Source organism: Sturnira hondurensis, unplaced genomic scaffold (genome assembly GCF_014824575.4).
Source record: "Sturnira hondurensis isolate 20B ecotype Veracruz unplaced genomic scaffold, ASM1482457v3 Scaffold0010448, whole genome shotgun sequence".
NCBI classification, from domain to species: Eukaryota; Metazoa; Chordata; class Mammalia; order Chiroptera; family Phyllostomidae; genus Sturnira; species Sturnira hondurensis.
In genome coordinates, this window is record NW_028083079.1 from 6,466,317 (window position 1) to 6,481,057 (window position 14,741).

Consider the following 14,741-nt stretch of genomic DNA (forward strand, 5'->3'; position numbering starts at 1 on the left):
TCTCAATTTTATCCCTTTAGTTTGTTCTTTTGTGTTTATACATATATACCTATTCAAAATTAAATCAAGAGTTACATCTTAAGCTGTGGTGAGCAGGTTCTTAAAAACTGATCTGTGGTATTTTGTACTTAGAACATGTGTTTCAATTGATACAGTAGGTAGTTAAAACAAGCATGAGCAAAACAGGAATAATAGACTAGGTACGGAATGTCACCAGGGCACAACATCTCGGGTGCCTAGCAATGGGAAAAAATTGGAAAACAAGTATTACAGGCTAGGACCTTATCCCCAGGGTGTCCTTGCCGTCCCTATCATGTTGCTCCTCATTCAGTTTGGACCCTGACCTTTTTCATCACTGGTCCTGAGGTTCAGACCCCCAACCTTTCTTCCTCTAGCATGTCAGTAGTTATATGGTTTCGAGCCTATCAGAGGAGGAACAAGGGGATGAATAGACTCACACAACACTCCCATACAAGCCCTTGTACAACCATTCTCTTAAGCAGGAAGCACTCAGGACAATGAGGTTCTGACCTACATCAGATAATCTCAGGAATAAAGCCTCAGGTCTGTTGATGAAAGAGACAGAGTTTTGGCCAAACTAGAGATAATATCTAGGCCTCAGTTGTGTTTTAGATCCAGGTCCAGAAAAGCAGCAAAATCAGATGAAGCAACACAACGGCTGACATCAGGACCAGATGCAATGACTAATGACCTCCTCCCCTAGTGCCCATCAATCAGTAGAGACCATGATCCTGAAAGGACACAGCTAGAAAGCTGATGAATATTCTATTGAGATACTGAGATCCTTCCCTGAGACCTCCCCTAAAATCCCTGCCTTTGAGAATTAGATAAAAACTCTTAAGACAATGGACCCAGCACCCTGTCTCCCCCTCTAGCAAGCCAGCACCTTTCCCCTTCCCTTTCTTTCCTCAGGCGCTCTCTCTGGAGCAGGCCTGTATGCCTGCACTGTTCCCTTTGCTTCCCTGGGGGGCAGATTATCTTTGCATTCTTTCTCCTAATCTCTAAGGGCTCTTCTATTGCCTATGTAATGCGTTTCCTGATTCCGCACAGCTGGCTCACTTCTTCTACCTCTGTGGCTTTCTAAATAGACTTCTTTGCATCACGGTGCTTGACTCTGAATGAGTGGATTACAAAATAAATCAATGTTTAAGTTGCTTAAAACAAAAAAAAAAGAGTATAACCTCTTGTGTCTAGGGAAGGAGGGCTCTAGGCTCTAAGTAGGTGAGAACTCATTTGGGGTATTTATTCTAGTTTTAATTTTGACCCCAAATGTTTTTCTTCCTGAATGCTTTTAACTTTAGTTTCTTAGTTCTTTCTTCCTTGTTCAAAGAAATTGAAGCCTAGAAAACAGTTGCAGAGCATGAGGGAGATAAATGGGAACTTAAGAAAACTGAATCATTCTCAAATTCTTTTGTGCCATAAACTTTTATGAAAGTATAAAAACAAAAAGAAACAAACAAACAAACAACAACAACAAAAAAAACCAGAGGTCACCTACCCAGTCTTCTTTTGTGCTGCTCCTATAATGCCCCTCTCCTCTGCCTGGCCTGACCAAACCCCCAAACCCTCCCAACTGATGGCACTTTTGTCCCATGAATATAATTGCTATTGTAGTCATATGTTTTTAAAGTGCTTAACTCTACAGTTATTAGAACAAGAAAGGATGGACTTGTTCTTTGGGGGAGTAACATGACAATGGCTTACCTTCCTAAGAACCACTATTAGAGTATACATTTTTATTAAAATTTTTATTAGAGTAAAGCAGGCCCAGTCTTCCCTTAACTCTTCTCTCACAACCTACCCTGGGTCCACACTTTGTGAAGTACTGCAGAGAGCCACCCACACAGCAGTAACCAGGACTATGCACCACTTAACTTTTTCTAGGGACTTCTTGGCTTTCCTCTGGACTCCATATATTGCACTGTCCACTGCTGTTAAAGCCACCCAGGAATCTGAGTTAGTTTCCATATTAAGAGACACATGTTCACCTGGAGAATATACATCTGCACCTGGAGTCAGATGAACCTAAAGGTCATTTGAAAAAGAAAAAAAAAAGGTAATTTTTATGAGACAAATCTTCATAAATTGCTGTGTTTACAGTATCTTTTATTCAAAAGAAAATTCAATTGTGACATAATTTATGGATTACCTGGAGCTGGTTGCCACATTTTTCTTCAATATTTAACCAAACGGAGTCAGAGACTAGTTCTGCGGTCTGCTCTCCGGTGACAATGTAATAGACCAGGAGACGGGCTGAAGGAACCATGTTCTGTGTCACTGGAATATTTATATTTTGGTAAGAGGAATCTGGAAGTTTCTCCCTTGTGCCAAAGTGAACAATTTTGCCCTTGGATAATATCTGAAAATAAAGAGTTGCAGCAACCATAACTACAAAAACAAAACCTTTGCTTTAGGATTGAGCTTGGAGCTGGAGTAGAAACTACGTTAAAGAAAAAGAAAGTTAACATGTATGAGCCCATTATGTGCCAGGAACTTTTATATTGACTTTAACTCCTTCAATTTTCATAGAATCAGTAGGATAGAAGTACTATTTCCATTGTGCCAATGAAGGGGCTGAGGCTCAGGAATGAACAAAATGCCATACTGATTTTAGTTCACAAATCACATAACTAACAAAACAGAGAATTAAAATTTGATCCCAAATCTGTTTAAAGTCATGACAGTCATTAAAATCTCCTTTGTTTTACTGATTTAAAAAAATAGGCAAGCAGAGTATATCCTATTAGGCAATTAATTTTTAAAGGCAGAGATTAGGTTCTAAATTGGAGGCATAAGTTGTTGTTTTTTTAATTAGAAATTATAGGAAGCCAAGATGTCCTCAAAGATATCTAAGTTGTCCTTAGTGGGGCTGCATCCAGTAGACATCGAGTTTTGGTACACAGCCCCTAAATAGGTCCCCTAATTCTTCATCAGTCAATATAATCTTTGGTCCTCATTTATTTTTTAATTTCCTTCTCAAAAAATGTTGACAAATCCATCACCACCTGTTTGGCCTGACCATTGGAATAATTCACCCCAGTTCTTTGACAGTGGTCAGGAAGCCCTGAACGTTCTCCACACATTCTTCCCTAGGTTCCACCGACAGGCTTGATTGACCACTTCTGCAAGTATTAGGGACGTAATAAGGGATGCCATGCAGCTGCAGAATTGCAGCAGGTATGATATGACTCTACACTTAAGAGCAAGATTTGGGTTTTCCTTTTAGGCCAATGAAATGCACCTATTTTCAGTAGGTCTAGGTGTGTAATTTTGGGCCACGATATAGATGGAGGTGACATGAGAATTTAATCAGGCTCTCTCTGAGAAGCAGTCAGCATTCTCTGGCGAAAACAGATCAGACAAGAAGGCAGAGGTTCCCAACTCAAACCAAAATCTTCCTCTTCTTAGCTAAGTGACCATGACAAGTGTATTAACCTCTCTGTCTCTCAGTCCTCATCTACGAAATGGTAATGCAAACCATGCCCAGTCTCTAAGGTTTTTTGGAAAGCTGGTTGTCAAATTAGGTGATAAATAGTCGTTGAAATGCTTTGTTAAAAATAAACATTAAGGGGTCATTCTATTGTTTCTCTATAAATAAAGAAAAATGTTCTAGCTGGGAGAATAAATAGATGTAAATCTATCATTTTAGTACTTACCAAGTAATTATAGTGAGTTATTTTGTCGATATATGGACTTTTGGGGGTAACGATAATATTCAGATGTTCTCCCACGAGCAAAGGTTTATAGGTTCCAGTCCAGTCAATATAAAGGTAACTTTGGCTGAGAGATGAATATGCTATTGCTCTGTAATCTCTGCTGGCTTGATTGTCTTCTGGAAGATCTGGATCATCAGTCCTGACCTAAAAAGGGACATTTCAGAGAAGACAGGTTGACTATGATGAAATGTTTTCTGTGAAATATACCTTTTAAATTCCTTTATTTGTTTTATAAATTTCTAAATTTCATACCACATGCTGAAGAAAGGAAAACCTCCACTACTCCCATGTTCATACTGCTGGGGTATTAAGTGAGTTTACAAAGACTTTGGACAATAATTAGGATCATGTGGGATTGTGGGTTATGGTGGGAAAGAGAAAGATACTCCTGGAACCAATACTGGCACTCTTCTGGAAATGTCATGGCAAGCTGGGGATTCCTCTTCTTATGGGTTGGGATGGCAGAACTTCAGGGTTGTGGTGGGAGGTCATGAGGACCAGCGTCGGGGGGCAGGAGTTATGAATGGACACTACAAAGATTCTCTGGCCCAATTTCGTTGTGAGATAGTGGCACAGAAGAATGTGCAGAAACATGGGGTGGGGCAGAGATGATGCAATGGCAGCAGTATCCACCTCTGACAGCAAAGGAATCAGTAGTTCACGTTCTGGAGTGTCATATGCATTGGTTTTCCTCCCAGTGCTGCCACTAATTAACTCCGGATAAGTTATTCAAGAGAAGTTTCAAGCCTCTGTTTCCTCAGCTACAAAATGGCAAACATAATATTCTCTAAAAAGGGGGTCCAACCTCAGGCCCACAGGCCACACGTGTCTCAGGATGCTATGCGTGCTGCCCAACACAAAATCATAAATTTACGTAAAACATTATGAGATTTTTTGTGTGTGATTATGTGTCACAATGTATTTAATGAGTGGCCCAAGACAACTCTTCTTCTTCCAGTGTGGCCCAGAGATGCCAAAAGTCTGGACACCCCTGACAGAGCTGATTAAGTGGGTATTAAATGCAATCTATCTAGAGCTCTTAGCCCAAGACTTAGCATTTTGTAAGTGCACAGCAGATGACAATGAGTGTACGCACACTCTAGTCTTTAACATGCTTTATTAAGTTATTCATTTTTTGCTTGGAATTGGAAACTTAAATATTATTTGTTGGGAGAGTGGTCCATTCAGTTAGAAAAAAAAGGAAGCTCCCACATTTAACCCTTTTATGGCCCTGAATAGAGAAAAATTGGAGGTACTGGGAGAGAATAATTTTACCACTGACTTCCACTGCTATACCCATTCTGAAGCTTCTAGATTCTAATATAGTCTTATAAATCTAAGAGAAAACAATAAATTCCCAAATTAAAAAGTGATAGATTAATCTTCCTCTGTTGATTTATTTATTTACTCACTCACTTTTGGATGCAGAACTGTTCACTGAACTCAAGCACAAAACCTGCTGCATCTGTTCTGCACACTAGCCAAAACACACAGTCCAAAGTACACACTGTCCCAGAAAATCTAACGGAATTCAGCTCACGTTAAACTCCAGGGCTGTCACTCCAGTCGGGAGATTAACCACAAATAAAGCTACTCCATCACTGGAACCTGTTACACTTTTCTTTGGCTCCAAGTCAGCTGTCTCTTGGTTTTCATCGACCGTTTGTGCACTCAGGGTCACCGGCACCCCTCCTACTAATTCATCCAGTGAATCCTTAACTTGCACCTGTTTGTCAGAACAGCCAAAATTCAAGTAAACAGCTCAGCACTTGTTTTAAAGCATAGCAATTCCGAAATAATTTTCTTCCCCTCACCAAAGTATAAATTATTCATATTCAACTCAGTAAAGAGAAGTATGTTCTCAGCTTTAAAAAAGATTTAATTCTATTTAGTTAAATAACTTTTGAATAGATCCTCCTGTGTACCAAGCAGACTCAGAACATAAATATTATCTTTTTAAACTGTGCCAAGTAGATGGGATAAAGTCTTCTGCTACTTAACTTCTGTGTTTCTTCAGTTGGTTCAGGACTGAATAAAAGGGAAAATGAGACAGTTACTTCTGGGAATGATTGATTCTCTTGGATATGAGAAACAATAAATTCATCCTTTTTTCTCTTAACCTCTATCTCTTACCACCATACATATAATCATATATAGTTTCCACAAAGATATATTTTATATTATTTTTGTATGTGACATCAAAAGCCAATGACCTACAGTAAGTAATAAGTAAGACATTTTATTTATACTAAAGTTAATTTTTAAAAGCAGCACATTTTCAAAGAATAAAACACTATGCTTCTCTGACTTTCAACACCAAGGACATGCGACAAAAATTTTTACTTGAAAAATATATTATATATAATAAAATATATACTAAATATAATAAAACGTAATTTAAAAGTCAAATGAATATTTTAATTCCATACTATTGCTTTTTTAAAAAGGAAAAGTGCAGGAAGAGAAAACGTTAAATAGGAAGGAGGAAGCAAAAAAGACAGAAGAGAGAGGAACAGGACAAGTTGGGATGGAAAGGATGGAGAACATCACAGACAGCTGAGCTCAGTCAGAGGAAAATGTGGAGTGACAAGCACAAAGCTGCAAACTCAGAGACACACAGAATGGAATGAATGGCGAAAGATAGGGGTTTCTTTCCAAGCAATAATATCTCCATCTTCAGGCTTTTTAGGAATGTGCCACCAAATAGTTTTAAATGTTAGAGTTTTTTGCACTATAGACTTACGGGATTTTACTTACCTATAATTTAATGCAACGCTTCTTTAGGAGATGCCTAACACAGGCTACCTTATTAAATACTGATACCTGCCCTAAGACTGAAGCTGACCTGCCATTTCCCACCCCTGTCCATATTCACAGGAGGGGCAGCTCTTACAGAATGAGTTCCCGCCATGACTTGCCTCTCTAGCATTCTTCCCCCATTTGCCACCCCCCATGTTTTCTGTAAACAGAAAAAGACAATTATATTCGGCAGTTTCCCCACCACCCTTCATCTACCTTAATAGAATATGGAATTCCAGGCTTCAAGAAAAGAGGAGTAGCAACCAAATTCAGCTTGTAGGGAGAGAGGACATATCTGACGCCAGAAAATTCTGCCTCTTCAAAAAATCCACCTAAAGAAATGACAAGGATCATGTTGACCTTTTGAAGGAGGATTTGTACGGGGATCTATTTCATGCTGATGTGTCTCCACAGACTTTTTCCTTCACTCACTCCATTTCTGCACTCATTCATTTACCAGTCACAAGCAGGACACAGGTGTTGGTCCAGGGGGCCAGTGCAGAGAAGAGTTTAAATCTCAGGAGTTTCCAAAGCCTTATGTACAAGGTTTATATGTAGACACGCCCCATGTAGAATTACAGCTATAGGACTGGATGAAAGAAATGTGAAGAAGGGACACCATGTTTTGCCAGTGGTCAGAGTTTAAGTTGAGTATGTACAAAGGATTAAGGAGAGAATGAAAGGGTAGGCCACAGACTGAACCTTGGAAGGGGTTGAGCACTCGAGCGCAGAAATATGGGGAGAAATGTAGAGGAAGTCAGAAGAGAGCACTTGAAGTAGAGATTGCCCGGAGGGTCCACTGGCAGGAGCCCAGTGGTATCACCCTCCAGCTAAAACTTAAGTTGAACTATGAAGAGTAACATACAAAGTTCTAGTGTCCCCAACTCCTTCCCAATTTCACATCCCTATTATCCCCTATACTTCAGCTAACTGAGTGATAATCTGTTATTCTCCAATGCCAAGATTCACTTTCCACCCTTGCTTGGTATGTTCCTCTATGGAGGGCGCCCCACGTTACTCCATCAACTAACCCTGCCTCAAACCCCTGCTTATTCTGCAGGATGGTCATCTTTAGGACACTGTTCTTGGTTGCTCAACCATCCTCTAGGAGCTCACCTTCCTCTCAGTGGCAATAACACTATTTTGCTTACAGCACACATGGAATTACTCCTTGGTACAGAATTCTTTGTTTACCTGTGCTACAACTGATACTAGTATGTAAGCCACTTGCAAGCTGGATTACACATCATTCACATTTGGAAGCCTGCATGTTTAGCAACACTGTTTGACTACTTTATAAATACATATTAAACTGAATTGATTTAAAATAAATTCAGGAAAAATAAAAGTAAGAAAGAAACATTATTAAAATAATGTCAAAAATGACAGCTAGCCAGGGCAAGGAGTGTGAAGTCATCATCACTCCCCAGAATCTATTGAGCATCTGATATATATAAGGTGCTCGATATCTGAATCATTACCTCTGTTCTTCACTCTGCTATCCTAGAAGGACAAATTTAAAGAAGTGGCAAAGTACTTAGGCTTCATCTAGTTTAACTCTCATTTTACGGAAAAAAACTAGACTCGGTATGGTTAAATTATTTGTTCACGGTTAGTTGGGGGGTTCAATATAAACCTAAAAATACAAAGAATATTAGTAATCAAGACATACCAGAAGTAAGACCATTTGACTCAGCTTGGAATAATAATTAATAACTATTAAAAACCACTCGAGTGGAAGTGAGAGCACTATATAGGATATTAAGGATGGTAAGAAGGCAGTAGAAGGAGCTGGACCCAAGAAGGAGAAGGAAGAAGATAAGGAGGAGGAGGAGGACAGCCAATACTCACATGGTCACTGTGTGTCAGGTACTATCTTAAGGGCTTTGGATATATTGACACTTTGACTGTCACCACAACCCTATGAAGTGTATACTATTACTGTACCCATTTTAGAAACATTACTGCCTCCAGTTTTAGATAGAATTCCTGAACATTACAGCTGGAAAAGGCTGTAGGAGGCATTTGGTTCAACTTCATCACTGCACATATAAGGAGACTAAAACAATAGTAATAACAACTTTCATTTGCATAGTACTTTATCAAACGTTTTTACATACATATTTTGTTTTTATTTTGTTTCTCACCAGGTGAGAACACTGGGATACCAGAGGTTCAAGCCAGATGGCCTGCAGAGCCGCTCAGAATATCAGCTGGGCAGGTGTCATCCCGCAGTTGAGGCAGTGGGAGCCCAGTGACTAGGGAGTGGCAGAACTATATTCTAATCCTGGCTTTTAATGATATAAAAAGTAAAAATCAACTATAAAAGAAAGTAAAATATAACATAACTGTAGAAATTATTTCTACTTTTAATGTACTGTCTAAATATTTGCCAAGACAAAGTAAAAAGAGAGAAACTTACCTGTGGACTCCACGACTGTTACACCAATATAAAGGTACTTATTGTTTAACTCTTCCAGACTGCCATAGGACAATTCTTTAACTGCTGTTTCAGAGTTAAGTGTGACTTTAGCAATTCCATTTATCAGCTTTTTAAAAGGGAAAAAAATGAAAGTGTTATTTTAGAGAAAAACTTATAAGGGAAAATTAACAAAGTATGCCTTTACCAGCCTTTCTGGTGACGGCCAATGTCAGAAGAATGGTTTACCATCACAAGGAAAGTGAATGACGGGGTCCACAATTAAACCCAGAACGTTATTTTCTAATCTAGTTTACAGAATTACAGACAGGGAAAGCCATAAACATCATTTGATTCAATAGGTCTTTTGTTGTATTAACTGACAAAAACATCTTCTTCCAACCCCTAAGTCATCATCCACCTTCCCAGGCCTCTCAGCTTACTTTTGCTTACTTTGTTGGGTTTTATATTTAATCTGTGCTTTGTGGCTCACACATTAAAACAGTAATTTAAAAACATACAATGGGTAAAGGGATCTAGGGTTAAGCTATAACATTTCATTATTAAGCACAATAGTAAAATAGGTTTTGCCTTATTTTTCTTCTAAAATTAAATAACTTGAAACTGGGATTTTTGTATTATTTAGCTTTAAATCTGAGTGTCTAGCATGGAATCCTGCATTAAAAAGAGGCATCTAATTTACATCTTGAACAGATAAAACTCTTTTTAAAGAGCAAAAGCTAAATAATTGATGACAGAAACTACAGGGATATGCCACAGTGGGCAGAATGACATGAGCCCTTATCGTCTGTGGTATGTTGCAAAAAACAGCAAACAAGGGAAAAGGGGACCAGGGCTCTAATGTGGTCCCCACTTTCACTAGCCCTTAACCATGGACAAGTAACTTCCCAATGGATTCATTCACTCACAAATACATATACAGCGGTGCCTACTGTTTGACAGGAACCATGCTGGTTCTCAGCATGTAATGGGAATGATTCAGATCCACAAGGAGTTTAGTGTGAAACAGGACAGAGAAGTAAATAAAGCAATACAACAAAGAAGGGTTTCTCAACCTCAGCACTATTGACTTTTTGGAAGGATAACTCTTTGTTGTTAGGGATAACTACAGGAGTTTAGCATCATGCCTGGCCTCTGCCCAGTAACTGCCAGTAGCATCCTTTTCCCTAGTTACGACAACCACAGATGCCTGTGGACACTGATTGCCAAATGTCCCCTTAACAGTAAAAGGAGTACCTGGTTGAGAACCACTACAACAAACTGTCAAAGGTCCTCTACTAAGAGAGGCTCAAGGACTAAGGGACTAAGGCAGAGGCAGTTCATCTAGTTGAGAGGAATCAGGGAGACTTCCCAGAGAACAAGTGTCAAGGTTGAGACTTCAAGATCAAGGAGGAATTAGCCAGGCAACGAAGAGGCAGGAAGGGACAAAGGACAGAGCATTCCCAAGCAGGAGCAGCACTGCAAAGACCTGGAAGCCAGAGAGACAGTCTAAGGGAGAGAAAGGGGGAAATGGCACAGGATAGGCTGGCTGGGGGGCTAACGTCACGGAAAGTGGATAATGAGAAGCCAGTGAGATTTTTCAGCTTCCATTTCCCATAGCTATATAAACTGAGGGACTAGACTAGATAATTTTAAAGTAGTTTTCCATATCTAGCATCCATGACACATCTTCGAGTAAACGAAGTTTGAACATCTTACCTTTTTGCTCTGCACTGCATTTTGCATCATGTTTTTATTATCATCATGTAAGTCCTCTTTTATTCCAAAAGAGATAAAAACATCAGCCTCACTGACAACTTTGTTATAAAAATATCTGTCAAACAATAATAGCATAAGATTGTTTTGATAACAAGTTTACAAAAATAAAATCCAGATAAACTAACAATCTGAAAAAACATAGAGCACTTGATACACTTTAAATTGTCTTCTGTCCACTATTACATCCTCATAAAGCTACAATAACAAAGCCAAAGTGCAGATTTTATTACTATGTGCCTGATGGAAAACCGGATCTTGTGCAGATCAAAAGGCTCAGGTCTGGAGCTCTTTCCTACAGAACATATTACTTCCTAGATGATTTTGATATCAGTGGAGAGCTCTTTCCTCTTCCCTTTTGCATCTTTAAAAGCAGCACATCCAATTGTACTGTTACATGATATAAATTTTATTTTAATCATAACTGCACATTACTTCTTAAGTTTAGAGTTAGTGTGAATAGAGGAAACTTTTTGCATAGCACATAATACTGCATCATGAACTAACTTTCTTTGTTCATAGCTTGAACAAGCAGTGTCTCCATTAGAAGAAATTAGTTTCCATAATGTCACAGCAGGTGAGCCTGTTATGTGGTTTAGACTAAGTAACACTGTATTTTAGCAATAAATGCTAGTAAGAGAGGCAGGGTAGCTTCTAAGGGCATGGACTCTGGAACCACAAACTGTGTGACTTACTAGCTGTCAATCTGGGGCAAATTACTAAACATTTATGTACCTCTTTTTTTGTCTGTTTGTAAAACAGGAATAGTAATAGTATCTACCTCATAGAATTTTCATAATGATTAAATGAGCCAATATATACAGAATGCTTCAAAAGTGTCTGATACACATACTTATATAAATTGGTTATTATAAATAACTATATGATATTGTTATTTTTAAATGACCTAAACTTTTGTGGTAGAGTGCTTGTAAAACTAACCCCGATTTTCCACTTTCTCACATATCCACCATCTTTGCAGCTCCTTATGTGCAAAAGGTGTGAAGGAAGTCTGTTTCCTCTGGGCTGGTACCATAACTTGCTTTGGACAAAAGAATGTGGTGCTGTGATGGAGTGCCAGTCTCAAGCTTAGGCCTCTAGGGGACTTTTATGCTTCTGTATTCTCTCTCTGAGCTTTTTTTTTTTTTTTTGCTGCTACAGGCTAGCCTTCTGGATGATGAGAGATATGCATGGTCCAATCATCCTTGGAGCTTCAGTCAACTGCCAGTCAACTACCAACTATATGAATTAGACCTCCTGAGACCAGCCAGCCTCCAGCTGACCTGCCAAATGATTGCAGGCACATGGGCAAGCCTAGCTAAGAAGAACCTAGTCCAGATCAGCAGAAATGCCCAGCTAACTTGTAAGTGGTTGTGATTTTAAGGCATTGAGTCTTGAAGTATTCTTATGCATTGCTACTTGGTTGATTAAGCCATTAAAAAGTGCCAAGGAGAGAAGGCTTCATATCTCACTCCCAATATCTCAAGTCATGCTGGTTCCTAAACCAACACCATGTCCTTTAGAAATTTTTTTTGCAGGTAAATAACCAACAAAACTAAAATCAGAACCAGCTCACATCAAAATGGGCAAATAAACTACAGGCATGATGTCTCCTCAACTGGTCAATCCCAAAGTCATGGTAGACATTGCCAATAAATTACAGATCTCAGCAACACACTGTGCACCTCAAACTTTCGCAATGTTCCATGTCAATTACGTATCAAGAGAACTGGAAGGAAAATCACAGATCTTGCTTTGGGCAATTTTCACCAACAAGATATGGCACTCAATTTAGCTGGGTAATATGAAAAATAAACAATTTTCTTACCTTGCTTTTATAGTAATTTCAAAATTATTAAATTTCTTATGGCCAATGAAACTACTTTCTGGTTCTATTGAGACAGAAAAATGTGGTAACACTGAAAATGAAAAGAAAAAGGCAATGTTACCACTTAAGACCAGACTTCTTTCTGGTACAGTTGATGGACCATCAACACAACGTTCATCTGTCATCATTATTATCAACTACAAAGACATCACTGGGAAGCCTCCCATCCCACCAATCAGAGGTCAGCCCAGCTCTTTCCACCAGAAGCACTTTGTTTATACTTGGATTACAGCATTTGTTATAAGCAATAGTTTATTTCTCTGACTAGAGTATGGGCTCCTTGAAAATAGACTGTTCTCTATTTGTCTTCATATAGCTCTCCCTCTCACCTTTCTCATAAGTCTTTTTTTGTCTCCATAGATTTTGCATTGTTGTGTTTTTATTTTCACTTGTATCACAAGTCTTAAACACAGAAAACATTTAACAGTGTTTATTAAATTGAAAATAAAAAATTCTTGCTTATTTAATGTTTCCCTCTTTTGTCCAATAGATAAAATGAACCCAATCCCTAAATTCCAGCACGAAACTCTAACTTTAGTCATGAAGATAGAGGTTATAATTAACTGTAAGAAATAACATCCATGCAAAATTAAAAATTAGAGCAGAAAACAGTTGTTTTCTTTCTATTTTTTGGTATCTTGATTGCCCAAGAGAAAACACTATCTCCTGTTGAAATATCACTGCCTTCTCTTTATACTAACTCAGACTGTGTACCAGGGCTAATGGATTCTAATTCTATTAACCTACACAACAGTTGAGAGAAAATTGGGTGATTAAGTGACCCTGAGACCGTGGACAAACAATGCCTGACACACAAGTTTCAGTGAGATAGCTGGCTGCGGATATGGCTCATGTGTTTTCTAGATGGTGAAGGTTAGAAGAAAAAGAACAATGCAATTTGTTGCCCTGGGTTGCGTTTTTGTGTTATCAAAGATCCAGGCAGGTGTGGTCTCTCTAGGATATAAAGTGCAAGAAAATATTTTACCCTGTCATCTAACCCACGTAGGAGGAACAGTCCTGTCCACAGTGACATACCAGTGAACGAGACAGACACAAACTCTGTCCTTAATGCACTCATAGTCAAGCAGGGAAGACAGGCATAAAGCAAAAAAAAAAAATTATACAGATAAACACCTAGCCCACAGTTATGAAAACTGGTATGAAGAAGTACAGAGAATCCTACTCAGGAAAGAGAGTGCAGGGAAAGCTTCTATGAATAAATGAATTTTCAATTGAGACTGGAAAGATGAGTAGGAATTGCCAAGGCAATGAGGGAGGGGGAAGTGTTGGAGGCAGATGGGATGTCATGCACAAAGTCACCAGTGCAGGAGGGAAGCGAGGGTGAGAGTGGTATAAAATGAGGCTGAAGAGGGGGAAGGCTAGCTCAAAATAATGATCCTGACTTTCATTATAAAAGAAATGAAGAGCTACTGGAGATGTTTCAATAGTGAAATAATATGATGAGATTTGCATCTCAAGATTATTTTGGCTAATGCCAAGGAGAAGAGTTGGAAAGCAGAGATAGCAATGAAGAGGCTCTTGCAATAATAATCCAGGAGAGAGCCTGATGATGAGTCAGTGAGGGTGGCCACAGGTAATAAGAGGTGGATGGATTCTAGGTATATGCAGGAAGTGGCAAAAACACTTAGAGGGAGGGAGGGTGGTTGTAATTACATATATTGAAAACCTATAGTCTTCAAAGTTGAGTTTAATTGTAACAAATTTGTTGTCACTGTTTTGTTTGTTAATTGTTCAAATTTGTCTATTTATTTTCCATATTAACAGTCTCCTGGGGATTAAAAAATGACTTCAAACAAAAGAAAGTTAAATTTGCTATCAGAGCACACAAATTATCTAAAAAACAACTATTAAAATGGAAAGATCAAGCTATTCATATGTTAATTATTAGTCCATTAATATGACTTATTTCAAAATAATAATATCTTTAATTTCCAAATAAATATATTAGGGATTTGTGAACCAGAAGGAAAACAGCACTGGACTAGAGGTAAGGAAATCCAATTGTTGTCCCCGTTCTGTCCCTAATGAGTTGTAATGACTTTAGTAAACCATCTGTTAGTCCTTCTAATTAAGTTTCTCCTAAAATCTAATCATCTCTATT

General features: G+C 38.5%; 1 protein-coding gene across 2 annotated transcripts in view; it reads right to left on the reverse strand.

The window, feature by feature from the left end:
- Nucleotides 1–14,741, reverse strand: part of C5 (complement C5) — a 90,118-nt gene that overhangs the window by 57,388 nt on the left and 17,989 nt on the right. For both annotated transcript variants that reach the window (XM_037059173.1, XM_037059172.1), the window contains exons 7-14: nucleotides 12,560–12,650; nucleotides 10,675–10,789; nucleotides 8,959–9,085; nucleotides 6,753–6,868; nucleotides 5,278–5,463; nucleotides 3,678–3,881; nucleotides 2,171–2,380; nucleotides 1,897–2,046 (exon numbers count right to left, since the gene is read on the reverse strand). In XM_037059173.1, coding sequence (XP_036915068.1) covers nucleotides 1,897–2,046; nucleotides 2,171–2,380; nucleotides 3,678–3,881; nucleotides 5,278–5,463; nucleotides 6,753–6,868; nucleotides 8,959–9,085; nucleotides 10,675–10,789; nucleotides 12,560–12,650 — 1,199 coding nt within the window. The remainder of the gene's footprint in view (nucleotides 1–1,896; nucleotides 2,047–2,170; nucleotides 2,381–3,677; nucleotides 3,882–5,277; nucleotides 5,464–6,752; nucleotides 6,869–8,958; nucleotides 9,086–10,674; nucleotides 10,790–12,559; nucleotides 12,651–14,741) is intronic.